The sequence below is a fragment of the Chlorocebus sabaeus genome, chromosome 20, assembly GCF_047675955.1.
Source record: "Chlorocebus sabaeus isolate Y175 chromosome 20, mChlSab1.0.hap1, whole genome shotgun sequence".
In the NCBI taxonomy this organism is placed as follows: Eukaryota; Metazoa; Chordata; class Mammalia; order Primates; family Cercopithecidae; genus Chlorocebus; species Chlorocebus sabaeus.
In genome coordinates, this window is record NC_132923.1 from 37,676,624 (window position 1) to 37,696,046 (window position 19,423).

The following is a 19,423-nucleotide window of genomic DNA, read 5'->3' on the forward strand; positions in this document are numbered from 1 at the left end:
TTTAGGAAAATGAACTGAGCTAAATCTGTCCTATTTCAAGCATGAATAATCAGGACAAGAACTTAAATCCTTTCAAATGACACAGAAGAGAGAGAAAGAGATATTTTAATAGAGCATGGGTTTTTTTGGGGGGTTTTGTTTGTTTGTTTTTAAGAAACGAACAAACAAACCAACCTGCTCTCTGAAGAGGTTCCAGTGCTTCCTCATTGGATTGACTGCTGATATGTTCAGATAGACAAAAGGCCCTCAGAAAAACTCCCCCAGGGTAATTTAAAACCCTGTACTTCCTTAGGGCTCGCACGACCTTTCTGAAAGTATTTGGTTTATTTTTCTCTGCCAAATTGTGCATTTGGTACAATTTTTTTTTTAAGAAATAAACAAAAGATTACAAGAAATTTGGCTGGGCGCGGTGGCTCACACCTGTAATCCCAGTACTTTGGGAGGCCAAGGCGGGTGGATCACCTGAGGTCAGGAGTTCGAGACCAGCCTGGCCAACATGGTGAAATCTCGCCTCTACTGAAAATATAAAAATTATCTGGGCCTGGTGGCACGTGCCTGTAGTCCCAGCTACTTGGGAAGCTGAGGCAGGAGAATCGCTTGAAACTGGGAGGCGGAGGTTACAGCAAACCAAGATCATGGCACTGCACTCCAGCCTGGGCAACAGAGTGAGACTTCATAAAAATATATATATATATATATATATATATATATATATATATATATATATAAACAATAAAAATAATTAAACTTATTGTAGATACCATCTTCTTCCCACAGTCAAGGAAATTAAAGAAAACTTGTGAAATGAATGTCAGATGAAAGATAGCTGACACAATCAGGAATGTAATATAAGAAAACAAATAATGTCATCGTGGGATTAAAACTATACTAGAAACCATAAAGAACAAAGTTCACACTGGAAAAGCTTGTTGGTTATATTATTTTATAATTTAAAAAATGAGAATTAAATTGGTATCTGAGAAAAGATCATAGATGTGGAGGACATACCACAGAAACCTAACATGTGAATCATTGTATCTGAAGGAGATGACAAGTGGGGCAATAGCAACATTTAGAAATACACTTTAAAGGAACTTTTCTTCCAAATAAATACTTGAATCTTTAAGCTGGAAGGGTTAAAAGGATAAACAATAACTATTGAAATATGTATTGGAATTAGATGTTTCTCAGTGAAATTTTTGAATTTCAGTACTCAAGAAAGAACTCTGTAAGTTCTGTGATAGGTAGTAGTATTGTTCCCAGTTATTAGCTATTTCCTTCCCTAGGCAGAGTGTTCTCCCTACTCCAGTTACTGTGGACTTGGTCAATAACATGTGAATAGACCTGATATAAACTTCATTAATCAGAAACATGTAGAGCTATCATGAGTTTCTGCCAGTGTTCTTGCCCCTGCCTTCTTGCAGGAAAAGATCGTTTTCCAGACAAGTACTGCTGCCTCAGCCTGAGCTGTAAAATGGAAAGACAGGAGAAGCCAGCCTGCCCCCAACCTGTGGCCTAGAGCAGATTAAGAACCTGGCCAACAACATGTAGCATGAGGATGAAATAAGTATTATTGTTGGAAGTCACTGAGCCTTTGGGGTGGTTATACTATATATACACACATATATATATTTTATATATACAGTATATATATACAATATATATACACACGCACTAGGTAATACTATATACCTAGTGTGTGTGTATATATAAAATATATAGAATATATATTATATAATATATATCACATATTATATATATTATACATTATATATATACACACATATTATATATATAATATATACACACACTGTATATAGCCACACACTGTATATAGCCACACACTGTGTATATACTGGGTATATAGCATTACCTAGTGAAAACTAAGACAACCACAAAGACAGAAAGAGTTGTTGACCTATCCAAGGCTGACAGCATGCTGGTCTCAGACTTGTGTCTGCATAACATTAGATGCAACATCTATCCTACTCTATCTTTTCTAGATGTAGTAATGTCTTCAGAATTTTCAAGGAATTAGTTCATGATGTAATCCTATTTCTACCCAAAAGGTCATTTAAGTATTAAAACAACCTTAAAATATCAGCTATACAAGAATTCAGGAATTAAACTACTCACAAAAAGGTACAGAAAATATTTAGCAATTAACTGAGTAATACACCAGTAACTAGAGATCAAATCAGGATATGAATGAATTGGCAGAAAGAATAGAAATCATTTCAATATAAAACTAGTAAAATTAAAACTAATTAGTAAAATAAAGTAACAAACTGTACAAAACTATAAAATTTAAGTAGAAGATATATAAGAAAAGAAAATTAAGATGACAAAATGAGATGAATTCTAGATAATACCAGCAAAAATGTAAAAATATAAAATTCTGCAGATTTCATAAAGGTGGGACTCATTATCAGTGCTTCATTCTTGGCATTGGCAACTAGAAAAAATGTTCAAGCATTTTAAAAAATAAGTTACCAAGAGTAGTTTAAAATTATTTACAAAAGGCCAATTACAAAGTATAAAATATAAACAACACACATGTCAAAAAGTTGATGTCTATAATATAGAAAACATCCTGATTGGTAAAGTTCATGAATAGGCAAATCATTAGAGAGCAAATACAATTAGGAAATAAATACATGGAAAAGTGTTCTGTGTGACCTTGGATAACGGTTATGAAGGATCTTTTATACAACATTAAGAAGTTGATTTTTATGCTGTAAGCAATTGGGTACCTTCCAAAAAGGACTTCCTTAAAGTCCTTCGAAAAAGGACTTTAAGGAAGGAAAGGGCTGGTTCAGAGAGGAGAATAAGAGAGCAATATGAAACAACAAAAGAATCTGAAAGGCTATCTTAAGAATCCAGTTGAATGTTGCAGATGATGCTTACTAGATCTCAGTAAAACCAAGCCATGTTATGCCATTGTGACTGGCCAGATGTCATTTGGCAAAGTCTGCTGTAAGGTGCTGATGTAGAGGACTTATCTCACCTCATGATTTACAGTAGAAAAGGGCTCCCAGCCAGAGTGTCACTAAGAAAACCATCCCTCTCCCTTACCCATAGTGTATGCTGATCCTTCATCTATGGCCTTTCCCTGTTCTTTCTTCACAGCTTCCTATCCTTTATAATTAACGGGTAAGGTGTGCACTGGCATTCCTTTCAGACAATCCTCACAGGACAGACTGCAGTCACCCCAGCAGCAAAGCACTGAGCTCTGTAGTCCTCTCTCTCCTGCCTGTGCTTATTCTCACTCCAAGGACCAATGCTGAGTCTATGAGACTGGCAGAGGTCAGCACAGGGAGATAATGTATGAATTATGCATTTTAACTGATGCCATATAGAAAATCTAGAAAAAAAGACTTTATCTGATAAAGGAACAAAAATACTTAAAAATAAATACAAGGATGAATAGGATTTGATAGAAAATGGGATATTTCCAGTAGATCTAAGGAAAATTAATATCCGTATAGTTTTATTAAGGCAAGTACAACAGGCCACAATAACCACTCCTGGCTAATTTGAAAATGCTTTTTGAGGAAATGATTTTTTCTATCTAAATCCAGGCACTATTTTTTCTTAGGTTGATGTGCTCTTAATCAATTGAACCAAAGGGAATTCTCTCTTGCCAAAAAGAAAGGGAAAGTCATGATATTTGAAATAGTTTACAAGATTCAGTTTTATACCTAGGATAAGGGGCTTTTGACCAACCTACACTACCCAATGAAGCTCATCATGTAAAAGCACACCCCTCTTAACAGAAACATCAGCTGAATGACAGTGATAAGAAGTGATAATAGCTCCAAAAATTTAGAAATAGTATAATGAGTATATACTATTATAGATGAAAATTGCCATGTTTAATTCCCATGGCAACTGCAAAAAAAAAAAATTACATCGATAGGAATGTTCTGAAAGAGCTCCCGGTGACCCAAGGAACTGAACTTTACATTGATTGACTCTTTTGCAGAGTTTATAAGATTACAGTGGTCATGGTGAAACGTGAAGTGGAATTTAGTCAGAGTGATGGGCGGACAGAGAGCTTGGATTTTTGGAGCTAGGTTTGAAGTCTGGTGCAGCTGCATAATATTGAAGTGGAGTTAGACAAATCACTCCTCTCCTTATCTGAAGAATTGATCCGATGTTGGTTTCCTTGTAGGATAATTGTTGGAATTAACACATCACAGATAGACTTCTTGGCACATAGGTGCTTCACACAAGTTAGTTTCCTCCCGCAACAATAATTTCTTTAATGAGAATTCTTTTTAATTTCACACTAGGATACTCCCATACAAAGACTTCATGGATTTAAAAGTTTATACGGATTGTCTATTTCATACGTTGCACATATGCAGGAAATATTGTAGTATAAAATGTTGCATATATTAGTGTCATAGCAATAGCAAAACAATCCTGTGGTTTCTTGCCAAGACAAATATGATTATACATTACTGCGTTTCCTGTGATAAATTCCTTTGAGGTTTCAGAATGCTGTGCGTGAGTAACTCTGGCAATCTATTTAAGATTCAGTTGATTTTCTATAATGCAAATCTTTGTTTTACGGAGCTGCTGAACTGTAATATAAATGTTATATAGGACCTTGTCAAAACAATCTTATTAGTGATTAGATATTGGAATAGTTAGTGGAACTAAATATATTCATATGTAGGCATTTTTCTTTAAGCTTTGAGCATTTATGAAAAATATTTGAAGTAAATCAATATTTACATGCTATAATGTGTTCTCATTTGTAAAATTTAATTTTGTTTAAAAAAAGGAAATTGAAAGTAGAAGCTTAAAAATTTCCAACAGGCATCAACATTTTAGGTTAAAAATACTAGCATATTCTGTTATTATTTTGCCATATGTCATTTTCCTATTTATACTCCAGTATACTCAGTATCTATTTTTCCACACTATTTATGAATTATTACATACTACATGAAGAATAAAAGACAGCTTTTCCCCTCAGTTATCTAACAGGCCTTTTATAAAAGCATCTCTTATTAAATTACTTTGGAATATAGACTAGAAACTTTCTCATCTGATTTATGTGAATAAATATAGAATTGATGACTGTATCTTTAAATTATATGATTCATTCAGTCATTAATTAAGGAGAGAATAATCAATGACAGATTTAAACATCATTTCCAATGCACACATAATTAGTTACACATGGATGGGAACCTGATCCCAGTCGTTCATCTCCCTCTTTTTACAGGTCTGTTTCCTTATTGGGGATCATCCTGGAGACACAATGGAGGGCCTTCAAAATCAATCAGAGAATCACAGTTCTGTGAAAACATTTTGTTGAAAAAATATAAAATTGTATTTGACTAAAACTAGGTAAATAAGCAATGACTCAATTCACAGTTCTATGAAACAAGAAGTTTATTTTTCATAGTTTTGATTAAAGAAGCAATTAGTAAATAATTTATATATATTTATGATCTGAAAATCTGAATAAGCCAAACAAAAAATGAATAGGAAGTATCTATAGGGTTATCACAATAATCAGAGGAAACATTTTCTTAAAATAACCTTCAAGACCCAGTGAATGTGTGTGTGGGTTTGTGTTGAATACAGAATTTCCCTGTATATTTTATTGCTTTTATTCATGTAACATTGCATCATAGACATATAATTTCAGATCAATAAATACAACAGTCATATCAGGAATAATATTAAAAGCTAATCTTCAATTATAGCTTAATATGTGCTTGGAATTATGCAGAGAACTTCACATATAAAATATGTGAAGTCATTTGAGTGTGTCTTATTTCCATTTTACAGAGAACAGGACATAGGTTAAGTAATACACCCAAGGTCACACAACTGGTCTGTGTTCTGAAACAAGAATATGAATCCTTACTTTCCATTTTCACAGAAATATGTTCCATATTTGTCACTTCAGAGCTCCAAATCATAATCACTGTGCTGCATAATAACATTGTGTTTTTAAAAGTTATAATCCATATATAAACCTTTACATTTGTTAGACATAGATAATTGCTTCCACTTCCAATTTCCCACAATTATAAGTAATACTAAGGTAAATGTTCCTTAAGTATATATTTTTCTAAGCTCAATTAATAATTTAAGATAAATTCATAGACATAGAAATGCTGAAACAGAGTATGAACACTTTTAAGGCTTTTGGTTGAATTCATATCCGTATGTTCTCACAACAGTGGAGAATATTGTTCTTCATAATCTTTACAATCTTATAGGCCAAAAATAATAAAGTTCTCATTTCAATTTATATTTTCGAATATTTTTCAATAAACTTATTCTGTATTTTTCTTTTGTGCTGAAACCACCAGATGTTAAAACAATAATTCAATAACTGACAAACCAAATTTAAGACATGTCTTGGCCTTTAGACTTCATGTTATGGCTGGTGGTCCTAATTTTTTAAATTGGGATTTATTAAAGCATAATTTGCATCTTGTAACATCCTTTCTTGGCATATAGTTTTAGGAGTTTTGACGAATGCCTACTTTCATGAAATTATCACCATAATCAAGTTCGATAACATTTCTGTGACTCACAAATGTTTCTGCCTTCCCCTTTGTAGTCATCCCTCCTTCAATCTCCAACTTGGAGAAACCACTGATTTGTTTTGGTTCCTCATGTTCTGCCATTCTCAGGATATTATATAAGAGGACTCATGCATTTTGAGTTTCTGAGTCTGACTTATTTGTTACATGCATCTGTAGTCTGTGTTTTTCCCATTTAATTGCTGAGTAGTATCCTGTTGTGTGGATGCACCACAGTTTGTTTATCCATTTACCAATTGAAGGTTGGGTTATTTCCATTTTTGGCAATTATGAGTAAAGCTGATATAAACATTCACATACAGTTTTTTGTGAATACATATATTTTATTTCTTTTAGATAAATACCTAGCAGTGAGAATGCCAGGTGGCATGGTAAGCATATATTTACCTTTATGAAACATTTTTCAAGTTATCTGTGTCATTTCTAATGGCCCTTATGATTTTGAATGGTTCTGAAATGAATCTAGTTGTAGCTCATTCAGATTTTTATCAACTGGTGCCTTTTTGTGAAAATAAGCAAGTTTTTAAATGAGGAGTTTTAATCAACTCCTGGTTCTACAAGAATTTATCATGCACTTGGTCCATTATCCACATCCTCCGATTCTCCTCTGTCAAGTACTGTTAGGATGCTTATTTAGTAAATCTAAAGCATTTTAAAAAGTTAAAGGAAAATGAAATAACTAAGAAGAAGCCAATTTTATAGGTTAAAGTATTAGTATATGAAACAAGGCATGGATACAATTTACTGTTGAGTTACCTTATCATTATAATCAGATTTGTAATATATGAAATGTAACAAATATCAAATACGGAGCACTATGGTATGTCTCGTGGGGACAGAGAGAATTTTGTAATCATATACAGAAGATGATGATGACTATACCGGAGGAACGCTTAAAGGGAGACCTTTAGCAATGCTTGAAGCAATGCAGCAATGCTTGAAACATCATCTTAGGGGAGAGCTGCAGGACCATGAACCAAGTGAGGGCGAAAGAGAAGAATGTTCCGGGTGGATAATCCAGTTCATGCAACGGTTTTGTTTAGCAGGCAAGATAAGGGCACGAGGGCAAGAAACTTGAGGATGCTGTTAAAGATTGATCATATGATCAACCATGAGGTCCAGAAGGAGTGAAAAAGAAGCAGAATTCGTAAGGAGCGTGATAGACTGGATCAGATGGATAAATTAGTAGTCAGGAAGTTTCCTCATGGCCAAAGAAACCTTGTTGTGTGAGGGAGGTAAGACAGGAGGTAAGTTGGGATTTTACATTTCAAACATGATTACTGATTGAGAATATAGCTATGGATATGGGATAGAAGTGTGGTAGAGAGGAAGGTTATTATAGTTGAGGAGGTTAACAAACTTAGAAGACAAATACCATGGACACATTAGTATTAATAGACTTCCATGAAATTTCATATCAATACCTTTGGGAAACATTGAGTTAAAGTGAAACAAGCAATTAGCTGGGTGTGGTGGTGTGCACCTGTAATCCCAGCTACTTGGGAAGCTGAGGCAGGAGAATCGCTTGAACCCAGGAGGCAGAGTTTGCAGTGATCTGAGATCTTGCCACTGCACTACAGCCTGGGTGACAGAGCAAGATGCTGTCTCAAAAAAAAAGATTGAAACAAACAGGTATTTGCTAAAGGTCTTCTTAACACCTTTATGCATTGTGCAGCTTTAAGCATGACATATAATGTGCAGTTAATGTCAAAAGGCTTGAATTCAAAGATGTACTTTTTGGAATTATTCAAGTTCACTGATTTTTTAAGCAATACTCTTTTGCCACTGAAAGTATAGCATCTTAAAGAAGGAATTGATTTTACATCCCGGATAATACTTACTTCATTAATCACTTTTCTTTAACTTTAGGCTGTGGTACTCAGACTGGCATAAAAGACAATCCATTGCTTGTGGCATTTGAAAAAAGAGAAGATATCTGGGTTTCACCCCAAGACATTCTGATCCAGAAGACCTGGGGTTGGGCCCCAGGAGTTGTACTACATCAGGCATATCAGGTGATCTGGATTTAGAGCCAGCACTTGATCTGGATACAGCTGGGCCTGCATACAGCTGGGCCTGCAGAACCTCTCACACAGTGGTTCTCAATATTGGCTGTATATTACAATCATCCAGAGAGCCTTTAAAAATTCCAGTAACCAGGCCATGCCTCATACCAATTAAATCCTGGTCTCTGGGGTTGCATCAGTATTTTCTTAAAGATCCTGATGATTCCAGCATGAAGCCACAGTAGAGAATCAGTGCCTCTAAAGATTTGGTGTGAAAAGCCTTAAGCTTCTTTGGCTTCTCTGGACTTGGAAATACTTCCTAAGATCTGTAGCTAATGCTCTCGTAAAAACTGGGCCTGCCTCTGATTTAATTATCAGAGAAAGCTGCCTAGAGATTCTTTCAGAAGATAGCTGTGTTAGCTCTTTTCTCTGAATAGTAAAAAAAAAAAAAAAAAAAGGGAAACTTCTTAATGGAAACAAAACTCTGAACCAATATAAAACTCTGAACTGAAACAGAACCACTGTACAGAAAGGTTAATAATCCCCCCAAAAAGTCACTTTTCCCAAGAAAACTTTGGTTCTGTCTCATGATAGCTTTTATGTCTCCAGCTTCTTAACAAGAAATTGCTGAACATAAATTTTAGAATCAGTTTCACAGCTTCAAATCTGAATTTAACCAATGTCTTCTTAAATGGTTTTAACATTGTTTCTCTTTACTAAAATACCAACTTCACAAGCTAGCAGAAGGAAAACAATGTGACAAAGTAGAACATTCCAACACATACTCCATATACTCTGCTTTTTTCCTCTCTTCTGCTCACTTTCCCCTCTTTAAAGGACACAATGAATGAAGCAAATGAATGAGTTAAAGAAGCAAATCGCGAAATAAACAGGGACAGTATTCGAGATCATGACATCCACCTATCTTTTCCTGATGCAATGTAGGCTATGTCAGAATTGTTGATTAATTTGTTGGACCATGATTCCTTCTCCAGAATCCTTAGTGTCAGATGTTTTTACAGAATTCAGAATATTTTATATTTTAGGAATATGCATATTCAGTTACACAAGCAGTGTCTGGAGCAACAATTGTAATCACAGATGAGAATTTCTGCAGCAAAACTGTGTGTAAATTGCCTCACAACACATCAGGTTTTGCCACCAAATTAGTTTACACCAATCTTAAAAGAAACATTTTTGGGGTTTTAAAGTTTGTTTGGATATGAGCATTGCAGATTGTTAGAATAGTGTATTTTATATTCAGATAGTGAGCTTTATTTGTAAAATTCTAACCAATTAAAAATTATTTATTTATTTTACTTTTTCTTTTTTTAACTTTCCTTTTTAGCTTGTGACTTTTATTAGTAACTATAAATAAATGATGAATATGTTTGAGTAGGGACAGGGACCCTTGTATATATAATCCCATTTCATCTTAATAAAAATCCATTCAAAAAGTTTGTATTCTTACCTCTATTTCACAGATGAGAAAGCTGGGTCTGTGAAAGGTTAAATTGCTTGTTAAAATTTCAGTTGTGATGGAGACCACATTTAAACACTTGACATTCAGATGACTTGACTGCAAAGACCACTGTACCACACAGCTTCCTCAGCAACAGAGTCAAAGACATAAATCATTGCATGAAAGACAGATGCACAGATCCCATTTTATGTTTAGGTTGAAAACCTATGCTGATCGTTGATAACCTCTCCTATTCAAACACAAAAACTTTTTATCATCAATCATCTTGAAAGAATGAAACTGGAATAATATTTAATCTCAGCATTTGGCCTAACAATGTAACAACATAGAACTTTAAATAAACCAGTACTTTGAATAAATTAAGTCAATGTTTAAATAAACATTTAAGTAATATGTAAAACACCTTTTGTAGGTGTGCCGAAATCAACCTATTGAGAATGGTGAAGAAGAAAATTCACAGGAAAGGTCTTTTAAAGACTGTCTTGCCAGGCTCTTCAGCTGGATAATGGGAATAAGCCACTGTGAACACCTTCAATTAAGGCAATAAACGTATGTGCGCTGGAGCGCACTGGTGTTGGAATTGGGTTGCAAAGCTAAGACAAATGCAGAAAAATGTGTCCTTCTGTGCAGGTTTTCCTTACAACCAAAAGCAATATAGGAACTAGAGCTTTTGGTTGCTGCTGTTGTTGTTATAATTATTAATCTTTCAAATACATGTTATTTTTCCATCATTAATATGAATTTAGCATTCCTTAACTAAGAAGCCATTAACAATGGCATTTTGCTTGTATTCCTGTAGCTGTAATTCCAAACACTTCCCTGGAGTGCTTTTTTTGCATTTTCCCACATTTTTCCCCTGATTTGTTGATTGTTGAGTGACAGATCTTGCCAGATGGCAAGTCATCACCAAAGTTTCATGTCATTAATCATGACAGTTTTGTCTTAAGTAACATTTTTCAAAATTACAGACTGTATTTTCTATGGGGAGGTATAGAATAAATAGTAAAACAGAGATTTTCATGCAGAACTTAGAGCTTTTAAAAATGGACATGCTATAGAGACTTTCAAATGTATTAAATTTAAGTATCCAGTACAACTTTCCAGAAACAAAGTGTTTGCTTTCCCTTGTGACCCCTGCACTCAAGGATCAGACTCAGTATTTTGCTCACTGGTTTGCTGTGCACCTGAGTGAACACTTTCTAATGGATGCTTCATGTAGCATATTCTGATCTTCAGCTATTTGGGGTCAAGCTTTGTCATCTCCGTGGTAAGCCTCTGTTAATGTAATTGCAGAAGGTACCAGGAATTGTGACAGTAAATTTTATGACCACTTTCATCTCGCAATTCTGAATATAACTTTTAAGCATGAGTTTTTTGGTTTGCCTACCACTTTTTTGCACTATCATCTAATAAGATTTAGTGTTGCATATTAAGAATTTAGCCATATTGAAAAAGAAAAACACTTGATCAACTACTTTGCCTCATAGGCAGTCCATTTCTCAAGACAACAATCTGAAAATATTAAACACAATTCTGGTTTTCCATGTTACTGGGAAAAATGCTGCTGGGAAGTGAATAGACAATAACTTCCTGCACAGGAATTAGGCCATCTGTATATTTCAAATTATGCATGTACATACACCTTGGTAATGTAAGTTGTATAATGTAGCATCATATAATAGATTCTTATAAAAGGACCTCCAGTAATTATCTTGGCCCTTCTTTAGATTCCTTCAGGGAAAATCACCCCTGTGCCAGAAAAGAATTTAAAAAAAAAAAAAAAACTACTGAGATAAATAATCGATCTCTTTCATTTATGACATAGGTTAATTTGCTCTTAAACAGTAAAGTGAAGGAACAGAAGCTCTCTGATATGTCTGTACACTCCTGTCATGTAATTTTCTCTTCCTAGGCACAGTCACTTCAATGTTTTATTTTCATCTGTTTATCTGTCTGCTAACCACAACTACCTTAAAATAATGAGCCCCAAGCAGGATACTTCTAATCCCAGTCAAATAGGAAAAAATGAAATCATCTCAGAAGTGAAAACTTAAGTGATGTGAAATGGAAAGGATGCCCCTTTGGGGAAAGGGGCAAGAATTTTCCCTAGAATCCTGGGATCTAAAAATATAGTCAGTCTAGAAATTAACTGTTGTCCTTGTAGTTTAACTTGGTAATATTTTGGCATAGGAAAAGACTAATATGGCTTAAAATTTATGGGCAGTTAAAGGGAGATCTAGTGATCACTGAAGCATGTGATTTTAAATGCTAAGACTGAATTCCAGTATTTTCTAGATCTCAATAGCTCACCTACAGTTATATATTCCATGCCTCATTATGAAGGTTTCTTAGTCTGTTTTGTGCTGCTATAACAGAATACCACAAACTGGGTAATTTATGAGGAGCTGAAATGTGTCAGCTCAGGATTCTGGAGGCTGGGAAGTCCTAGGTCAAGGTGCTCACACCTTCTTTCTGCATCATAACATAGTGGAAGCACAAAAAGAGGGAACAAGAGAGAAGGGGACTAAACTTGCTTTTTTATAACAAACCCTCACCTATGATAAAGGCATTAATTCATTCATGAGGGCAGAACCCTAGAGGTCTAATCACCTCCCATTAGGCCCCACCTATCAACACTGTTACCTTAGAGATTAAGTTTCCAACATGTGCATTTTAGTGGACACATTAAACCACAGTATAGGGTGACTTTATATTACTATTTCGGACAATCCTTATTTAAGCCTGTTGTCCTTGTGTAGTATTAGCACCCTTTTCCCCCTTCCACATGTCCATATTTAGATGATAAATTATATGGTCACCCTACAGTTATTACAGTTTTCTTTGTCACACTCTCCAGCTTGCACTGTGCACTTGGTTTTTCCTCTATTTCTGTCAAGCTGTGCACTGATCATCAGTGATTTGCTTCTGATTATTTCTCTGTTTTTTAAAGTCCTTTAATGTGTATTTAATTCTGCCTTCCAGATTGGTGGTTGTCCCCTTAAGATCATCTTCAGCAAACTTAATGAGCCTTGCGAACCCTCCCTTCATTATCTGGGTCAATGGGAACACTGAGGCCAACGCCAGTGGCCTTTGGGACACCACCCATGTTCTTTCTTACCTCATTTCTTTTCTCTCTACTGCCCCTTATTGACCCTTTTTCTACCCACCAGTTGTTACTGACTGATTAATCTTTAATTTCTATCTTAACATCTTTCCAGAAATTATGTTGTTCTAGATCCTATTAAGAAGTGTGATGTTCTTGACGGTTTTGTGCTGAAACACTCTATATCAAATTGCATTTTCTCAGTCACTGGTTTCAAGTACCCCTGGGGCCACTGGAAATAAAACTGTGATGTATGATTTCCACAGTTCTTATTGTTTTAATTCAATCATAGTGCATTACATATCTCTGACAAGTCATCTTTACCCTAAAGTCATGCCTGAGCTTTTGTAAGGAAAGCAAAAGAAAACGTAGAGATGAGCTACTGAATGTTCAGGCATTTTCATCATGCATTTTTAAATGGGAAATTAAAGTTTCTAAAGTGTTACCAGGAGTTAGTGAAAAACTCAGCATGCTCTGCTCACTCCTGATTCTTACTAATTTTGTTTTTCTCTAGTATTAAGTGGGTCAAGCCTAGAAGATAATGCCCTAAATTGTAATCAGTGAGATTCCTTTTGTGTGGTTTAATATGCCTAAATTCAATGAAAATGAATTTTAATTTCTTTACACACATTTAAAATATGTTTTGATGAATTAAAATACTTAAACTTGAAAAAAGCTACATGTATGTTGAGAAAATTTTATGGCATACATTCATCATATGAAATTCTGTTTATGATATCATTTATTATAAAAAAGCCAATGCAAAATCCATACAAAAACTACACAAACACATTTAAAATGGGTAGTATGATGGTAGAACCCTTTTGTAATGTTGATGTTAGTTGTTGGGGCTGTCAGTCACGTTAGATCTTGACATAAGCCCATATGTAGCATGATTAATTATGTAATAGTAGTTTTTCATTGCAATACTTCAGCAGGCATGACATGGCCTGTTTCATGCCTGAATCTATTTAAATATTAGCCATTCCACAGAGTTTCTTTGTACATAATTCTGTTGCTTTCCAAAAAAAAAAAAAAAAAGGCTCTGTAAAGAATTCTATGGTAGAGGTAAACAACAGAGACTACAGTCTGGAGTCAGGATTCATGCATCAAAAATGAAGTGTTTAAGTAGATTTTTGTCAACTAGCAAATGCCATTTTAGTCAGCATTTCACCACCTCATTCTACACCATCTGTCTCTCAGGGAGCAATTAATCTGAAACTCCAACATGCAGCATTAAAATTCCATTAACACTGAACAGAATATTAACGTGTCTGGCATTGCCATTTTTATCTTTTCAAATTTCAGAGTTAATTTTGAATAAAGCAGGTATAACATTTTAATCTATTTGGATAATTAAGATTATTGAATAAAATATGTAATTAGCAGCGAAAATTATGTACTAATACATAAAACTTAGTTTAATAATGCTGGATGTTTTGGCAACTTCAACATTCAGCATATAAGCTAATGATTATTTGTAAAGGTACTACATGTTTTGCAAAGCTAATGTTCCCAAGCCTCTCACTTTGTCATTCCTTTTTCTTTTTGCAGAACCACATCACTGCCTTCGCAGAAGTCACATGATATTGAAGCAGATGGTTTTTCACTGCATTGGACATCATCCCTTTTTACCATCCACTCATAACACCCAAAGTTTGTTTGATTGCAAAGGAAGTTTATAACGTTGTTTAATATTTTTTATAATTTTAAAATCAATGTCCACCTATCTGTTTCCCCCACTAGACTGTGAGCTCCTCGAGGGCAGGATTGTCTTTTTTTTTTCTGTGTCCCCAGCACTTACAACAAAGCCTAGCACAAAGTAGGTGTTCAACAAAAATGTGATGACCAAATGAACAAAATCCTTCAATAAAACATTCACTTTAGTTTCTCACAGAATCACTGCAATTATGTTAAGGGAAACCTCTACATAAATCGTATTTATATAGAAAACCTTCTATTTTGGGCTAGTTTTTTTTTTTAATTTTCATATATCTAGTCAGCAGTATGCCATGTTTAATTTGAAGTGGACTTTGAAAGTCATGGGGGTTTTTATTTTATTATTCAGCATGACATTATTTCCATTCTAACATTTCAGTGTGTGAAATTCCTTTTAGAAAGTATGTTCTATAGTAAAATAATGTTTCCACATTATATTATGTTATATTTCACTTAAAATACCATTCATATTATACATTCTAAGACTGGTGCTTCTGCTTTTGAAGGGGAAAATGCCAATTTTTACTGTAATAAGTAATGTATCATAATTAAAAATTATTTATTTGGACTTCTTCTCCTGACAATTGTGGCTTAATTCAAGACTTGTTTTTGAATGCAGGCAGTATTTAGGATAGCTTAAATCAGGAAATTCAGCACTGGTCCCTTATTATTGAGTAATTTCCCATGAGTAGCAGTGTCTCAAGAGTGGTCAAAGGCTCCATTCTTAGGCTTTTTTACTACTAAAGATTCTACATAATTTAAACGGGAAAGAACTATACCCTGACACATAATTTAAATTATATAAATGCTAGAAATATGGTTAATGTATTTTACTTTGCATTTGTGTAGTACTTTATAGTTTACAAAGTATATTTACACCAACTATTTTATGTAATCCTCATAATAACCTGGTATAAACATGAAGAGTATGGCTTTATTTTTACAGATAAGAAAAATGAAGCCACGACAGGGTAAATAACATGCCAAATCACAAACTAGTAAGAGACATAGTTGAAGCCTAAATTCAGGTTTTCTGAACCTGAACTCATATTCCTTTTTAATATAGCACAGCTGTCATCTCATTTTGGACATTGAGGCCTTTCAGAGCTCAGTAGAATCCTGGGCAACTACCTATGGTTCAAAAAATAAAGAAATGCCAGAATACAATTATGAAAGCTCTGCTGTATTTTAAATGTTTGTTTTAAGAATGAACAGTTTGCAAATACACAACTATATAATAATTGTAATCCAGTTTTAAAATAACGAATATCAAGAGTCTAGATGTGAGGCTCTTTGTAAAAGAGAAGCCTAAACTCAACATCTCTCCTTCCACCCTCACCCTCAGGCCCCAGCCTCCCACTCAGGAGAGGGCCCAAGGGACATACCTTACATTTAGCATGTGGAATTACAGATTAAAATCACCATAATATAAGGAAGGCAAACTCCTCAACAATAACTTTGCAATAATTAAAACTACCCTAAGTAACTTTAGCTTATATGGCAAAGTAACTCTGGCAGTAATTGACTGAAATGAATCTTTCTAAACTTTACAGTACTAAAGAAAGCAAACTTTTAATTTTCTCTGTAATTTCAACAGAGATCAGCAAATAAATATAACCAAAGATTGACCATTACTCCCCAGATAGATTTTATTTGCCCATTTCTATCATGGTGGAAGCTAAAACACTTGTAGTAGAGCCAAAAAGAAAAGAAAATCCAAATTTCTACTAATTTCAGACCTCTAGAGCAATTCAGTCCTGTTGGAAATTTAGAACATGAAGAAACTTTGGATGTCCTGACCCTCTTTAAAGATTTTTTAGGCAATAACAGTAATAGGGAATTCACTTATTGAGAATGAAAGTGAAGGGGATGATCATAATGTCTTAGAAAGCTAGATTACTAGTAAAGCTTCCAGAGTTTTATCAGTTCTATTGATTGTACATCAGACTTCCAAGGAGCCAACCAGGAATATTTTTCCTGTTGGAAGCTTTGCCTATATATTCCCGTGTCAAGGTTGCTTCTTTGCACCTTGCTAAACCTGATCTGAATACAAGTGTTATAAATTCTTCAAAAACTCAGATTTAACCCAGAACCAGAGTAAAGTCACCTCTACTATTTACACATCATGGGCTCAAGATTGTACAGTGAGTGATGCTGTCATGAAGAAAATTCAGATGAAAAAGGCAAGATACATGTGAATAAGGCAAAAGCCAGAAAATAGCCCTTATTCATGATGCTATTACTGAGAATAATGAAAATCGTATTTCAGAAAACATTAATATGTAAATATGTACATATGTAGGCTAGTAAAAGCAGGCAAACACATATCTTTCTGATAAAGACATCTCCTTTTTATTCTACTTACTTGGGGCCCAGGTCAGTGTAATTTGGTCAACTTGAAAATTTCAGTAGTCTCTGTTTGCATGGCAGAAATTCTGCACATGTTTTATCTGATTCCTATGATAACTTAAAAGGCTCTTTTATGTTAAAAGAGAGGTGAATCTTCTTTGACAGACTTTGTATTTTCCACTTCTAACTGGGCCTCTCTTTTCTCAGGATCTATCCTAGCCAAATATCTCAGTTACATTTACCATACAGTTTCCTTTGTGAAAGAACAGTAGGGGAGGAAATAATTCTCTGCTGTGTATTGTATTTTTCAAATAAAAATTTAAAAATTCAATTGAAAACTGATTTTTGACTTTGTGATATATTGGTCTTGATAGTGGGTAGAGGAATAAGGAATGCTTGTTAATGTGCATGAAAGAATTCTCAGAGTGACTGAAGAATGTTTGGAAATGGATCACAATGGATCAGATTAGACCAGTTCCTTGGACAGCTCAATTACCCTCTGCATCTCGTGGACCATCCTGGGATCTTACTAACATCCTTATTTCCAAATCACAACTCCCTAGAAACTATTTGAGACACTGAGTGGGTATATGATCCACTGTATAGGCTCACTTCTATGTTGAGCAAAGAATTTAAGATTGGATGTAAATTAGCATACTCCGGCCTCTAAGGCACCATTTATTACATTTTGATTGCATGCTCTAAAAAGTTGCCCTGGAAATATACCAAATTGTTCTATTTATGCTTTGAAAATATTGATCTCAAAATTTGCCAGGCATGGGCTTTCTAATGAATTTTCCAAATTACAGTTCTTTTAGAATATCAATTAAGGGAATTTCCTCCAGACTTTAAGTGAATGAATCTCTTTTAAGAAAAACGAGAGTATTCAAATTACTCTTTCCTGTCCACTTTAGATTATAGTCTGATCTTAGCCTAATAGATCCTCAGGACATGGCCAACATTGAATAAAATAATAAGTCTGTTCTCTTTACACCAAGTCTTATGAGCCATGAATGGATCATAGCATCTAAATTGTAAACTCAGATTCCTGTCTTTCAAATCTGTGGCCTTGCTCACAAGGGAGCTTCAGATAAGAAAATATAGATGAGTGGACACAACCGCTTTTAGTGTTCACAGGAAAACTCAAAGCAGTGTCTCAAAGGTTTCATTCTTTAGACGAGTGATATGGACAGGTACCATCTTCCGGTATGATTACCAGCATATTATTTCATTTATAAATGTGTTCTCATTTTTGCATGGAAACTCTTATTGCTTGTAGAAAAAGAATTATTTATTCTTAGGAGGAGCAAAAATGAAATTTTAGTTGAATTTTGTTTTAAAGGAAAACCTCTTCAAAATGGTGAGATGTTTTGAGCATTAATCAGGCATCTCTAGATGTATTGCTCCTTGTCAAGAAGCACTTTCAGCCTTCATTCATTTGGCTTATTTATTGAGTGATCCTGTGAAGCAGATAATTTGCAATGTGCTGACTAAACAGTGCATAGAAGGATCTGGCCTCTGCCCTTCCAGACTGTACACTTCAGCAGCTCTGGTGATGGAGCTGTAAGAGATCTCTTTTAAGTTCAAGTAGGAGAACTGGCTCGGAGTTAATCTGCTGCTGAGGACTAAAGAAAGGGCATTTTTTATAGATTACAACAGCAGCTAGGTTAATTTAAGAAAACAAAAAGCAGTGCCTCCATAAACAGTATTGTATTATTCAGCTATTGGTAATTTTAAAAACCCTAAAATTCTATATAATAAGCATTACTATCCTTCATAAGTCTGTGGTTCAGCCAAGTCCCTTTTCTGGTCTGAGCTGAAGTTTCCATGCAGCCATGATCGTGTTGGGAGGCTCTGGCTGATCTTCACGGGGCTGTCTCATATAAGGGAGTCATCTGGCTGTATGCTGGTCTAGGATGGCTTCTCTTGGAATAACTTCATTTTTTTCTATATGGTCTCTCAAACTCCATCAGGCTAGGTAGGCTCTTTGGCAGAATGGGCTGAGAGAGTAGAGGCATGCAAGGCAGTAGTACGTTATCACTTGGCCATCTCAGTCAATTGGCCAAGGCAAGTCCCAAGGCCAGCTAGATTTAAGAAGTGAGGGAGGAGCTACAAAGTCACATTACAAAGAGGTGAACACAGAGATGGGTGGAGAACAAGGGCCATTTTTGCATTCAATATATCA

The 19,423-nt window shown here is 34.8% G+C and overlaps 1 protein-coding gene across 10 annotated transcripts in view; it reads left to right on the forward strand.

Annotated features, from left to right (window-relative positions):
* The window catches only part of PLPPR5 (phospholipid phosphatase related 5), a 339,870-nt gene extending 322,294 nt beyond the window's left edge, over positions 1-17,576 (forward strand). For 6 of the 10 annotated variants that reach the window (XM_037982692.2, XM_037982713.2, XM_073008555.1 and 3 more), the window contains one exon: positions 14,725-17,576. Coding sequence is in view for 8 of the 10 variants with exons in the window: in XM_073008555.1 (XP_072864656.1) it covers positions 14,725-14,757 (33 nt within the window). In the remaining 2 variants the exon portion in view is untranslated. Of the gene's footprint in view, positions 1-6,914; positions 6,950-10,479; positions 10,617-14,724 lie in introns of all 10 variants that reach the window. The other 4 variants (XM_073008554.1, XM_007977850.3, XM_037982704.2 and 1 more) reach the window with 2 other exon arrangements.
* The last annotated feature ends 1,847 nt before the right edge of the window (positions 17,577-19,423 follow it).